The sequence below is a fragment of the Phaethon aethereus genome (genome assembly GCF_964289735.1).
Source record: "Phaethon aethereus genome assembly, chromosome: 2".
In the NCBI taxonomy this organism is placed as follows: domain Eukaryota; kingdom Metazoa; phylum Chordata; class Aves; order Phaethontiformes; family Phaethontidae; genus Phaethon; species Phaethon aethereus.
Window position 1 is genome coordinate 161818322 of NC_138582.1, and position 14378 is coordinate 161832699.

Sequence of the window (14378 nt, forward strand, 5' to 3'; positions counted from 1 at the left end):
CCGAGTTTCGGCGGCAGCCTTGGCTCCCTGCCCTACAGGGGGGTTTTCTTGCCCACTCGTTAGAAAGAGGCCGGCTGCGCGTTCATGGCAAACACCGGCCGTGTGTGGGAACGGTGGAAAACCGTGGTGGAATACGGCAGCGGGCGCCACCTCGGCCGGCGAGGCCAGGCCTGTCCACGGCTGGGAGGCCTCTCCCCGCGGAGAGAAGCCGCCTCCTCGCCTGCACACCGGACCTTCCCCGCGGTAACCCACCGCCCCCGCCGCTCCCGGAGTCCCGTGGGGTGGGTGGGTGAAGGGGGCGGGCCGCTCCCCGCTCCGCCGTGACAGGTGGCCGGCGGGGCCAATGGCGGGCGAGGCCGCAGCGCCGCCGGTCCAATGGGAGCCGCCTGCGGCCCTTGAAGGGGCGCGCCGCGGAGTGCGGCCGCACTGCCGCCGCCGCCGCCGGGAGACGCGGCCGGCCCGGGGCCGCCCGACGCGCCGCGGTTCCCCGCCGCCTCCGCTCCCATGGAAAAATCCAAAAACTTCCGCATCGACGCGCTGCTGGCTGTCGACCCCCCCAAGGCGGCGGCGGCGGGGCAGAGCGCGCCGCTGGCCCTGGTCACCTCGCTGGGCGGCAGCGGCAGTAGCAGCAGCGGGAGCGGCAGTCCCCCGTCCTCCTCCTCTTCCTCATCCTCTTCATCCTCCTCCGAGCTTCCCGCCGGCGGCCCCGCCGACTGCACGCGCACCGACAGCCCCTCTCCGCCGCGCCTCCTGGCCGCCCACTGCGCCCTGGTCCCCAAGCCCGGCTTCTTGCCCGGTACCGGCGCCCACCCGCACCACCACGCCTCGGCGGCCGGCATGGCCCTGGGACTGCACCCCGCGGCGCCCGGCGGGCCGGGCATGCCGGCGCAGGCGGCCCTCTACGGGCACCCCGTGTACGGGTACGCGGCGCTGGGTGGGCAGCACCCGGCCCTCTCCTACCCCTACCCGCAGGTGCAGGGCGCCCACCCCTCCCACCCTGCCGCCGACCCCATCAAGCTCGGCGCCGGCACCTTCCAGCTGGACCAGTGGCTGCGGGCCTCTACCGCCGGCATGATCCTGCCCAAAATGCCCGACTTCAGCTGTGAGTATCTGCCGCTCGCATGCCCCCCGCCCTGCCGCAGGGGCCCACCCGGAGCTGCCTCCGTCCTGGAGGGGAGAACCACCCTCCCCGCCCCCGCGTAAATGAACCGCAGGCTTAAACCGGCGGCGACTTTTTTTTTTTCTTCCGTTTTATTTTTATTAGAAGGAGGAAAGGGGCATCCCCGCAGTGGCGAGCGGGGACGTGCGGGTCGCCTCGCCGTGGCCGGCCCCTGAGGGGCCCGGGGTAGCCTGGGTTTATTTTACGGCAATAGGAAGGTGGCAAATCCCTTCCTGCCCCCGGGGTGCGAAAGCCGATGGGGATGGGAGCCGGGGGTCGGTGGAGACGGGGCAGGGGCAGGAGCCCCCAGGGCCTCCCCCCAAAACCCGGTCTCGATGTAAAAGCGGGGGACAGGTCCCAGCCACCCTTCTCAGTTTTATTTCTCTTTTATCGGGAATGGGTTTATAGTAATTACGACCGGCTCCTCTGGGCAAACTGGCGTAGGGAGGACCTGGGGTTAGCCAAAACCATGGGGTTCCGCGGGGATAATCGTCAGACGTGAAACGCATATAGCGGGAAGGGGTCAGGGCTGGGGCCGGGGAAGGCTGAAAACGCGGCGTTAAACCCGGCAGCGCGGCCGAGCGCTGGGCCTCGGGGCGGCGGGACCCTGCGCGCCCCTGCCCCAGGCAACGGTCGTTTTCGGAGGTGTGAGCTCTCTGTGGGAATGGCCGGTTTAACGATACCGGAGGTGTAATTTTACGAAAATCGTGCCAGGAAAAGAATAGCAATTTTTTTTCCCCCTTTTATTTTTTTTCCTTCTCCTGCTCTACACACACATTCGCAGACAAAAAAGTCCATTGTTTTCTCTCGAATTGGGGTTGTTTGGACTGGAACATTCAGGAAGAAAAAAAAATAATTAGGAGAGCTGTCAGAGCCCTGCCTCTCAAACAAGGTGCAGGAGGGGAAATAAATAACCGGGGAGAAACGAGAATGGAACCTCGGAAAATCGCACCGCAGTGAGAAAATCCCGCCGGCGCTGCTGCCCGGGAGCGGACACTGTCCTTCTCTCTTGCTGCCCGCTTTAGCGAGCGGGCTCCAAACGCGGCCGGCAGCGAGAGCCGCCCCTTCGGAGTGTTCTGATTTCCCCCCCCCCCAAATCAAATAAGCCAAAGTGTTAAAATGCTCCCAGAAATGGGCGGTAGCGCGGTCGCGCCGCATCTCCGGGGGTGGCCGGGCCCCGCCAAGGGGCTCAGCTCCTCCCGGTGTCCTCCCCCTTCCCATAGCCGGGCCTGGTGGTTTGGGGTTTTTTTTGTTTATTTATTTTTTAATATAATCCTTGATTTAAATTATTATTTCTGAACGCGAAAATTAAGGCGATTTTTTTTTTTTTTTGTTCAAAGACAGTTTTCCGCCCCTTGCTGCTGATTTACGCTCTCACGGGCGGCCCGGCCCTCCCGGCGCGCGGAGGGGCGCGGAACGGGTCCCGGCCCGCCGGAGAGGTGCCCGCCTGCAATCCCGTTAATTAAAGCCGGCGGGTATGGGCGGGCCGGGAGTGCGGCAGGTTTAACTAAAGCATTAAATGGAGCAAATCGCGGCTCCCCGGAGAACTCGGCACCCCTCGGCCACGGTCCCTGGCTCCGTTTTATTGTCTCGCGGGGGAAAATCCAGAGGCCTATTTTTCCTTATTTGAAAGATTTAATTTAATTTTCTGGGGGGAGGGGGGTGTCCCCGTGGGGGATCTCCCGACGCTGTGCAAGCCGAGAAGCCCCGGAGCCGCAGGGCCGGGAGGCTGCAGCAAGGGACCCCTCCCTCGCTCTGTGCTGCGGTGCATAACTGCCCACCCGTGTCTGAACCTCCCCCTCCACTCACTTCCCTGCCCCCCCCCCCCTTCCCGTCTCGGGGGGCGCCCGGCCGCGGCGGGGCGGCTCCGCGCTCACCTCCGCGCTCCCCGCCTCCTCCTCGCTCCTTTCCCAGCCCAGGCGCAGTCCAACCTGCTGGGGAAATGCCGCCGGCCCCGCACCGCCTTCACCAGCCAGCAGCTGCTGGAGCTGGAGCACCAGTTCAAGCTCAACAAATACCTCTCCCGCCCCAAGCGCTTCGAGGTGGCCACGTCGCTGATGCTCACCGAGACGCAGGTGAGTCCTGCGGGGGGCGAGGAGCGGGGTTCCGCCGTCGGGGGGGCCGGTGGATGAGTCGGTGTCGCTGTGTCCCCCCCGTCCCGTCTCCCCCAGGTGAAGATCTGGTTCCAGAACCGGCGCATGAAGTGGAAGCGCAGCAAGAAGGCGAAGGAGCAGGCGGCGCAGGAGGCCGAGAAGCAGAAGGGGGGCGGCGGGGAGGACAAGGGGGATGAGGACCTGCTGCTGCCCGCCGCGGAGAAGAGCGGCGGGAGGAGGATGCGGGAGCTGCCCGACAGCGAACCCGAGGAGGAGGAAGAGGAGGAGGACGAGGAAGAGGAGGCGGCGGCGGCCGGGCGATGCTGCCCCTACCACTCCTCCGACTGCTCCGAGGTGGACGAGGAGGACACGCAGCCCCGGGGTCGGCACGGAGCCCCGGCGCAGCCCCAGTGAGCCCCGCACGCCCCGCTCCCGCTCCCCCCTTGTACCCGTGGCTCCCTGCTTGGAGCGGGATGGAGAAGAGGATCCCCCGCATGCCGGCTGGGGAAGAGGATTTACGGTGAATACAGTGTTATTATTGACTGAAAATCAGACAAAACTTGAGCCCCCCCCGCCCCGCCACACCTGCCCCCCGGAAGCGCGCTCCTTTCGCTGAATACTGGAAATGTTTTGTCCTTACTATATATCGGGAAAACTGTTTGTCATGAGCGTTAAAACTGCTGGACATCTCAATACTGTCTTTATTTTTGTATATCGTATTTATAAAAAAAAAAAATTGCCTCTACTTATGCATGCTAAATTATTCCCTCCTTCCTCCCCCTTCCCCTCCCCCCGCGCGGTGGGGTGGAAAATAAACGGCATTTTGTAGGTGAGATGTGCGAGCGCTCTGTGCGGGGGGCTGCCGGGGGCTCCCGGTGCTCTGTGCGGTACCGAAGCGCCGGGGAAGAAGCGGGGAACCGGTTTCTAATCCGAGTTTAATTCGGTGCCGCAGCACCGTCAGATGTATCTGATGGTATGTATCTCCCGTATCCGACACGGGCGTGGGTGTTTCCGAGAGGAGCACCTCGGTACAGAGGAGGGCTCACGACGCCTTCCCCTCACCCCTGGTTTTGTTTTGCCGCTTTCTGCGTCCCCCGGCCCCAGAGCTGCGTGTCCCACCGGCCGGGTCCCCCGCCGTGCCGCGCTCTCGGGAGCCCGGGGCTGGGCGGGGAGGGGTGTCCCGGGCAGCAACGGGGCTCCTCTCCCTCCTCGGGGCTGCCGACCCGGAGCAGCGCTGGTTTACCAGGGGCCCCGCGCTCTCCCCGATACAGAGGACAGGACCCCCCGACGGCCGCCCCGGCGCGGGGTTTCCCTCTAACTGCGGAGTGACCTGGCCAATAAATCTGCGGATCAATTAATCCTTGTCACCGCAGCTCTTCCCCAAATCAATTACAGCGAATTTAAATATAATCACTGGCTCATCCCCACCAGCTCGGGGCCACGTCTGGTAATTTATCCCCGCTAATGAATTACGGCGCAGCGAGGTTCCCGCTCCCGCGTAGGGTCGCGCAGCGGGGCGGAGGGGCCTGCTGGAGCCTGCGGGTCCCCGCATCCCCCCGCATCCCGGCAGACCCCCGGAGGATGCAGAACTCTGAAATACGGAGCGTTCCCACCCCGCTACGCCTTAAAAAAAAAAAAAAAATTTTTTCTCTTCAGACCCGCGTTAACCTTTCACATGCGAACAGCACGACAGAGTTCTCCGTCACCGGGAGCTGCGGGAGGGGCCGGCTGGAGGCAGTGTTCAGATTTGAGATAAATTTGGGCTGGATCGACAGCACCCCACCCCTCCCGCGCAGGGGAATAAGCCCCTCTGAGGCTCCCACTTAAATTTGTGAACGATTTCCTTTCGGTCAGAGGTTGTAGAGAACTTAAGGCGATAGAAAACTAAAGGCATTTGTCGCTCTGAGATTTTCGACGCCGCTGGTTGAGGCTGCGTCTTCGTGGGTGAACAGCCGCGCAACGCCCGCGCAGGGCCGCGGTCGCGTCTCCGCCCTAAACCCGGCGGCCCGTCCGAGTTAATTCCAGCAGGATTTGCCTCTTCCTTACGCCTTAAAATATCTAAAACACATCCGTCTGGAGGACACATCGTTACCTTAAAATAAACAAAAGCCTAACCATAAATAAAATAACAACAACAATAATGAAAAAAATCAAGAGCTACCTGAGATCACTCCCTCGCCCCCCCCAAAAAGATGCTCCCGCAGCCATTAATTTTCAACTAAATACCCGCTAATGAAAGCGGCAGGCGTGCGCCACCGCGCCAGAAAATTTACCGTATGCCCGAGAGGTGCGTGTCCAAAGGGGTCCCAGCCCCATGAAAAACAGCCCTGCGGGGCACAGGCACCCAGTCACGGCCTCTGTATCAAAGTCCTACCGGTGTATTGTGTCTGTCTCAATAAAATTAATCTCTTTAAAGCCCAGCGTCTCACAAGAATACCTTCAGTGTTCCAGACTACAAGGGCAAATATGTTTTTCAGATTCTGTTTTTATGGACGGATTAAAGTTTATTTTCCATAATAGGGCACCTAATAAAACTCATAAAGCTCTGTCAGTCTTACAGCTGGTGGCCTCATTTAACACTTTCACTTCGTAAATCATTTTACAACTTACCAGGTGTTTCCAAAACTGAAAGGAGAGGAGGGGGGAAGAGAGAAAGAGCGGAGGGGGGTGAAGAGAAATTAAAGTCACTTCCAGCTTAGGCTTGGTCCTCTGGAGCTGGGTGCGTTTGCACTGTCGCTTGGAAGGGCTTCAAAGAAGGTGTCGATCCCAACGGGGGAGAAAAGCCTTTTAATCAGGATTTCCCACGCTCTTTTGAAGTGGGGAGGCTCGTCCCCACGTGCAGCGCAATTAAAGGCTCAGGGTGATTAGCGGAGCCCGCTAACTCGCGCGACATGCTCCGCGCCCAGACCCGGGCCGTGGGTGCCCTCGGCCGTGGGTGCCCCGGGGTTTACCCAGCCGGGCAGCACCGAAGGGGCCCCGTTACCTCCGGCAGCCCCAGGTCAGCCAGAGGTTGGGCTGGGGACAGGGCGGGGACACTCTCTCTAGCTGAGCATCGCCCTGGGGTCCCCCCCTCACCCAGCCCTGGGGTGCTCCCCACACCCAGCCTCATCCCCGTGCACCCCTTACCCTGCCTCAGGGTCCTCATATTCCTAACCTGCCTGCCTCCCACCCCCCAGCTTCCCTGCCCCGGTCCCCAGGGTGCCTCACACCCGTGGGCTGCCCCGTCGGTGTTGGTGGGGTTGCTTTGCCATAAGAGCCAGCGCAGGCAGGGCTAGCAAGGCTTTAATCTAACCCCTTGTTTGTAATTTCATTATTCGACCGGTTCTCTCCCCCAGACACAGTAGGTAACAAGCCTCTTAAAACTTTCATTGCTGTACTTGAGAAGTGGTAAGTATGAACATGGACCTTTGGTGGACATTTTACTTTAAAAAGCAACAGGGTTTAGGCATGGTTGTCATTAACTGGCAATTTCATAAGCATTAAGTGCTAAAACAAAAGAACAAAATAGGATCCATATGTTCAAGGTAAATCTGCTAAAAGTCTTTCAAATGGGAAACCATAAATATATAATCCCCCTCAAACTCTCCATGAAACTGCTGGGAACGAAATACTTTGCTAGCAGAAAGACTATTGATTATTTCTGAAGTCCAAACTGTTATGGTCATCCAAAAGTAAGGGATTAACGTCAGCTTTTTCTCTAGTTCTCAGTAAGACCCTGTCCCACACTCCCTCCTCCTCCTCCTCCTCCTCCACCCCTTCCCTTTACGCCCACTGGGCTGGCAGCAGCAGGGCCACGAGTGGGAGGGCTGCATGCCTACCGCTCCCCGCGTGAGTGCGAGCAGTTGCTTCGGTCCCACGAATCCTTCCCGGCTCTGATTTCTGTTACCAGCTCCCATTTCCCTAAGTTGGCTCCCCAGGTGCCACCTCGGGCACCAGAGATCCCCCGGGGCAGTAAATCCCCATGTAGATCCCCTTCTTTCTTCCCCAGCTTCCCCCTTGTGCGCTGGGGGTGCCAGGATAACCGCACGGTGCTTCAGCTGTGGAAGTAGAAACATTATTTTTTAATTTGCCAACCACACATCATTCCTGGGATGTGCAGGGTGCTTCTTGGTTGCTTGTTTGAATCCCATGAATGGCAACACAGGACAAATAGTGAAAGGGATGAAGCTCCCAGGGCATTTTAGTCTCTCTTGGGTGTTGTGTGTAGTGACCAAATTACAGCCCTTCTGCCCCCAAAATGCTGGTGCAGGTCTGGCCGGCATTAAATGCCAACTGCACGTTACTCTGGGAGTTGCTCAGTGACTCTGATACAGTAGTTTGATTTCTTACTTTGCACTAATGCTCGTGCGATCAGGATCACCTCTACAGTGGGTTGGGGTTGTCCCTGATTAATAAATTAGGTGGTTTTGTCTTTTCTGGGACTTTTTGCTTTATTTTTCTTGCCTTGAGGATCGAATGGTTGTGTAATGTCTCCTCCAAAGAGTCCTCTGCAAGGACAGAGACCTAGGGAGGTATTTACTGTCTTGTTCTCCCTACCTTGAGGGCTGAAGATCTTTAGTGTAACTGAAGTCCTGGGGCTCTCCCTGTGTGGAAATGGAAGTGCCTGTGTGGAAATGGAAGTGCCTGTGTGGAAATGGGATCACCTGCAACATGTAGGAGGATGGACTGGTCATCTAGTGGTCTTTCTCTGATCACAAGCTACTATCAAAATTTGGCATTCAGCTTCCTTTTGGAAAAGAAACAGGATTTGCTGGGCTAAATCTAACTGGGACTGGTCTCTAAAAGCAGTAGATGAGAAGAACGATGTCCTTTTCTTGTAAAAGCCAGCAGAGCCAGTGGCTTGCAGTGAATTGTGTAGCTGGAAGGCTTAGCTCCATTTTACTGCTTGCAGGACATTTGCAAGCAAATCACAATTTCCTCTAATTAATCCATTATTTGAAATTATTAGTCATAGGACTTCTGTTAATGTTCTTGGCCGATGGCAGCTTTTGGCAGGTTGGACTCGTGTCTGAAGAGGGAGCACGGATGGACAATGCAGAAGCCTCCAGTTTGGCTGCCTCCCCTCTTCCCACACAGGGGAGACGGGGACAGAGATTTCCTGTCCCCATCCAGCTCTGCTGGGCTGTGGGGACCATTTCCATAAATACAAACGGAAGGCAGCTGGCATGGGCTTTAACCTGGGGATGGGGCAGGGGAGCGATCCCCATTTAGAACAACATCTCAAGGGGTGGGGCAGATTGTCCATTGCTGGGTATCCCCGGATGCCCTTTCTGGAAAGTACGTGAAAGCCAAGCACAAGCCGCCGAGCCGCCTCCGGTGCTAATTTCTGCAGTGTAATAGCGGCTGGCAACGCGCAGGGGTCTGCACAGACAATCTAATGATTCTTTCTGGACTTCAACATGATGAATCTATAAAGCGTGTATTGCTGTAGCAGCTAGGTGCAATTTTAGAAATGTTAATGAGTAATTACATAAAGGTTGTCCACAGTCATTGATGTTAATCACTGTTCTTTTGCCAGGGATAATTAACATGACACTTCAGCAGCATCAGTCGGTGGTTCCTGCTGTCTCTGCTGCCTCTTTCTCCCTTCCCAGCTCCTGCCGTGGCTCTCACCTTCCTTCAGGGATCTTCTTTACTACCTTCACCCCTCCCATGCTCTTATAGCCCCCCAACTTTTCTGAAGAGCTAGATTGCCTGTGGCCTGAGGATTTTTAAGATCTACATGAGCGTTTCACGTGGTCTTGTGAGGGTGAGCTGAGGAGGTGCTGGGAGAAGCAGGTTCAGGTGATGCAAGGCAGTGATCTGCTGCTTCCATGGTCCTGTCCAGAGCATCATGGCACTCAGCCCCATCCTGCGGGTAATTCGCTTAGATGATACGTGCGCCTTTCTTCAGCTTCCACCTCGTGAAACAGCTGATCTTCCCACCTTTTTTGCCTTTTCGTGTGCCTTGGAAACCTCTGATGAAAGGATCACGGTATTAATGACTACGGAGGAGCTGGAGTAGCAGCTGTGTAACTATATGGTTTGTTGTAATAAAACTTATTATATTTTATATTATTATATTTTATCCACATTTTTACTCTTCAGCCCGCAATCAGGCACCATTCAGTGTAACGCAGGTTTCAGGTGATGGAAAGCCCATGACGGAGGTTTTACGGGAGGAGAGAGACCCCGTCGGTGCCACTGCAACGCGTGGCTGGGTGGGTGGGTTGGGGTGCTAGATCATTTAATGCTTCTCCTGCAGATTTCCCAGGTAAATGAGTCAAACCACCTGCGTGCTGGCTCCCTGACTGTAGGACGAGGAGACGAGTGTGTGACCTGTTCACCCACAGGGACCACGAGATGTCACGCTGAGATGGGAAGGCCAGCCTAGGCGACTAAAGTTGGATCCCCCCGGGGAGCAGGAGCTCCAGCAGCGTGCAGGTGACTGGCACTTGCACCACGAAAAAGATCTCGTGTTGTGTTGAGCCTGAACCTGCCCAAGGACATCTCTCTTGCTACTACAGATCCTCATGGGTGCTCTTCGCTTTGGGGGTGGGAGGAAGAAAGCTCCTTCATCAGTTAAGGGTGGCACGATACCCGAAACCCCCACTCCTTCATTCTTCCAGATCTTCACCTTTAGGACTGATAAATACATCTAGAGGTTACATTTGAGGGTGGGTTTTAGCAGCAAAGGAGTACGGGATAGTATCAGAAAAGCTTAACGTGCTCTTCTGCAAAACCTGTTAATCCTGGGCCTCCGACAGCTCCAGCCTTGGGTAGCCCTGGCTCCTCCCTGGAGGCGGCCATTTCAGGGAAAGTGTTACTCAGCATCCCTGAGGGTGTCCAAAACCGGGCCAGGAATAAAGATTTGCTTCTCCAGCCCTTCGCAGTCTGAAGGCTCCTTTACGCTCACAAACCTGGTGGAAGCTTTCACAAGAATAGGGCAGCCCAAGAAACACCGACGGGTCTGGTGTCTCTCCGGATCCGATTCTCACATTGCTTTCAGACCACAGATAAGAAATACGAATTGATTCAAAGCCCACAGCAGCTTTTGAGCCAAGCTATTGCCTGCTGCTCAAGCTCTGAAGCGCTGGTGAAGAGCTCCCTAGAGCCTCCCTCGACAGCTTTTATCCTCGTAGGAAACGCTTATGATTCGCGATTGCTGTCCCTGCCGTTCCGCACTGCTTCCTAATCTCTGCCGCACAGTACCTGCGGAAGCCTTGGCGCAATAAAAAGCTTCAAGAGACCAACAGAGTTAGTTTCAAACCATTTAGTTAGGGACATTTGGAAAGCAAACACTATCTAGTCAACTTTTTAAGGGTGCATTGAACTACAGAGTAAGGAAAAAAACCCGTTCGTAATCTAAGGCTTTGGCTGAGGGGGAAAAGTGATTTTGTGAATAAGACACAAGCTGAGAAAATATAAACAAGATGACTTATTTTTCCCCAAGGTGACACCGAGCCTATCTCAGCTTATTGTCTCTGTACCAGAAAAATGTGTTGCTCCATCCCCTGACTGTAACCAAAGGCTGTTCCCGCAGCGGGCTTCACTGCCTCCTGACAACATTCCCTGCTATTTCACGCCGGAGCTGTGTGTGCCTGCACACCCAAGAGAGATTTGAGGGTACTCTTAGCCTCTGAGTGGTAAAAGGTCCATAATGGAGTTTTTAATGAAAAATGTGTCATGCTTGGAAATCCTTCGCTTATGAAAATGAAACCATTTCACTCTTACTGACAAAAGACTTTAAAGGAACTATGAAAAAAGGTCTCTATTTGTAATTTTACCCTGTACCTCTCATTCTAGTTGCATCATTAAGTAATTTTTTAATGCATTCACTTTGCAGCCTTCCATTCATATAAGGTGAGCTGGTTTTGCTGTGTGAACTGTTTTGTCCTAAGACACAAGTTTTAAGGAATTTTTGGTGCCAGCTGGCTCTTCCTGAGCTTATTCTTGATAGATGCTCATTTCATTTCCTTAAAGTGTTATTAGAGAAGCCACATGATATCCGATCCTGAATTGTGCATGCATCTAAATTAGTAGAAGGGTACTGTAATTAGTTTTAAAGCAAGGCTGCAGGTTGCACCAGAATTTGAAGACAGCACAGCTGTTTTATACAGGCAGCTGTGACATCCGTGCCTGCGGGCCTCACGGTAAACTAAGCTTTACTGGAGGGTGAAGGAAAGTTCCTCCAGGAGACCAAATCACAAAAAGTGGCATATGGTAAAAGAGTCATCTCTCTACCTACAATTCCTGAAATCAGTCCAACCCAAAAAGTCTTGGGTAAAACTTACCCTCCTCCTTTGGAAAGGCGACCCTACGGATCAAACTGTCTCCTGAAAACAAAATTGCTTCATCTACTGCAGGAAAAAATCTTGATCGTATTGATTCTCACACACACAGGACGCAGCCGGGCACTAAGCCGCTATTACACTCAATGCAACAAAAATTGGAGCATTAGAGTCGCCGCTCGCGTATTTATTGAGCTGAAAGCACCGTTGCGCCCATTTGGCACCGCGCTGCTCCTGGGCTGTAACTTTTCACATGCAAAGTTCACCCGTAGAACAATGCGAATCAAACGATCCCAGATGTGCGTTAAGCACAGTATTGGGTTGCACACCTTCGCTAGCGCGAGGCAGGGCAGACCTGCTTGCGTCTGCGCTTTCGGAACACGACTGATATCAACCCGTCATCCCCGGTGTGCAGGACAATGGAAAAACGTCAAGTTAAAAAAGCCCCGCAGATACTTGGCCCATTCAGGTGCGGTGTTAAAACCCTGCCAAAAGGACTTGTGTATGATTTATCAGCGTAACACTCTGGCCAAAGCTAAAAACCAGACTTTACTGCCCTGTTAATTTTGATACAGAAAACAGAGAAAGTTTAAAACATCACTGTCCAGCTTAAAAGAAAACAAAAACTGAAACCGCAATAATAGCTATGAGTGGATAGTGCTATTTAAAGGGGGAACAGAAATCTTCTGCTATACTACTAAAATTAAAAAACAAAACAAAACAAAACCCCCTAAACATCCAGCTTTTAGTTAAATGCATCTAAAGGAAATCATGCCATATTTTCCACTGGCGTGTCAGGACTTAAGGGTTGGTGTTGCAACCGTAGCTGCTTGCTTTTCCAGCCTATAGTGTATTTTTACCAATTCAAAGTGCTTTTCTGCTCATGGAGCAGTAACTCCTCCAAACCTCCTTTATGGAAGAATTTTGGTCATTAAATGGCATCTCTTACCTGAACGCTCAGGGAACGTTTCTCGTGGAGGTTTGACGTTGGCTTACAGACTCAAAAGGAAGAAATCTGGACATGCTGTATTTTGTGTACATGTGTTATCGAACACTTACTCCGCGACAGACAAAGCAAAACGTGTCCAAGCCTGGTGTAACTTCTCCAGCAGCCTCTGCTGGCAGTCGGTGCTTGGCGAGCAGTTTTGCAGGAAGCCGCTCGCCGGCATTCAGCCTTGCGGCTCTTACAGCGAGACCTTACAGCACCGACATCCCTGCTGCAAGGAGGGGACACGTTGGCAAGGCTAGCTTTGCTGGGGTAAAGTTTTTTCTTTGGGGTCAAAAATATGATTATGTATAAAATTATATACTTATATATAATTTTATACATATGTAATATCAATAAAATGTATTATGTATAAATAGAATATATTTTTAAATATAAATATATAAAAATGTGCCTTATGTTCTTGGGGTGCGATGGCCCCACAGAAGCGACAGCTTGCAGCGGTGTGCGTACGTACATCGAGAGCACACCCTGACCGGCCTTCCACCTCCCTCAAGCCGTGGCAGTTTGGCCAGTAGGACCACGGAAAAAAACGTTAGACATGGCAAGATCCAAGACTCAGGAATTTACATTTATCTTAGAATTGTCAAATTTCCGTTTGAGAGTTATTCCTTCACTGAACCACAATGAGAGGACGTGACTTATGAGAATCACCCGCAGTAACTGTCCTTGAACCATGACTACGGCACTCCGGACTGGCAGTGTATTTTGGTTGGTTTCCTTGAAAATTCATTTTTAAAAAAAAAAAAAATTATGTTTACACATAAATGCGACAAATGAAAAAGCTGCAGGCAGATAAAAACCTGTTTTCTTCAGAAACAAAGCAATGGCTCTAACAACTGTAAGTTTGAACAAAACATACTAGCTGGTTGGGATAAATAATAACTAATGCAAGTCTTGGTTAAAAAAAAAAAAAGCAATTGTAATTTTAGACTGTAGGGTTAAACCCATCTCCTCTAATTGCATAGCAACACCTGCATCACACCGCCTCAGGCAGCTGCAGCAAGTGAGCAGACTCAGACCCATAAAACACTAGGCAATCCTTCCACGGGCAGCAAAGGGTGGTCAGGTCTGATCACCAAGCAAAGCATTCAGGCAGGGAACCCGCAGCCCGTCACATTTAATTTAAGGAAGATGTTTCAAGATTTATCTCGAGGAGCGAAGCTGCCTCAACCTCCCAGCTAGAGCAATGTGTTTCCATTTATGTGTTACTAAACCACAAACACGTTGAAACGCTGGGTCTACCTCAACTCCTGCAAAAAAAAGTTAATTAATTAGGTGGCTGCTGCAGTCGGGGGTGCAATTTTTACTCACCGAGGTCCCACGCACTCCACAGCAGCCAGGTTCTCGGGGCTTGCACAGATTTTCTCCCGAGTCCAGCCTCCAAAACTGAAATAGGTTTGGCATGGTTGTTTGAAAGGGGCAATGCAGTCTCTGAAGTTGTGACTTTTGTATCCATCAAAATAGTGTCAATTCTTCTGCTGCTCATACTTTTGTTAATTCGTATGAATTTTAGAACTATTTTAACTAAATTTTTTTCCTCTTCTGCCTCTTGCATGTAAGATGCATCTGAGGGGAAATGGCCAGTTTTGTATGCTTAAAAGCTGCCAATAGCAGCTGAAAAAAAAGCATCTTGTTCTTTTGATAGTAATCTCTTCTGTGTTAGATGTTACCACGCTAGTGTAACCTAAGATTTTGAAACTGGGTCTCTGCTCCCAGGCCACCTTGTTCCCTACAACTTGCCGTCTCCAACAGAGGAAAGAAGAGAATAACTGCTCCCTGGCTGTGGGGGGAAGCAGCACTCCTCTGCCTGAAAACATTACTCATACAACTGAGCAAGCAGAGTATTC

The 14378-nt window shown here is 53.1% G+C and overlaps 1 protein-coding gene across 1 annotated transcript; it reads left to right on the top strand.

Moving 5' to 3' along the window:
• The first annotated feature begins 210 nt into the window (after positions 1 to 210).
• Positions 211 to 5020, top strand: MNX1 (motor neuron and pancreas homeobox 1). Its single transcript, XM_082014728.1, has 3 exons — positions 211 to 1102; positions 3074 to 3234; positions 3331 to 5020. The coding sequence occupies exons 1-3, from the start codon at positions 505 to 507 to the stop codon at positions 3664 to 3666; spliced, it is 1095 nt and encodes a 364-aa protein (XP_081870854.1). The 5' UTR covers positions 211 to 504; the 3' UTR covers positions 3667 to 5020.
• The last annotated feature ends 9358 nt before the right edge of the window (positions 5021 to 14378 follow it).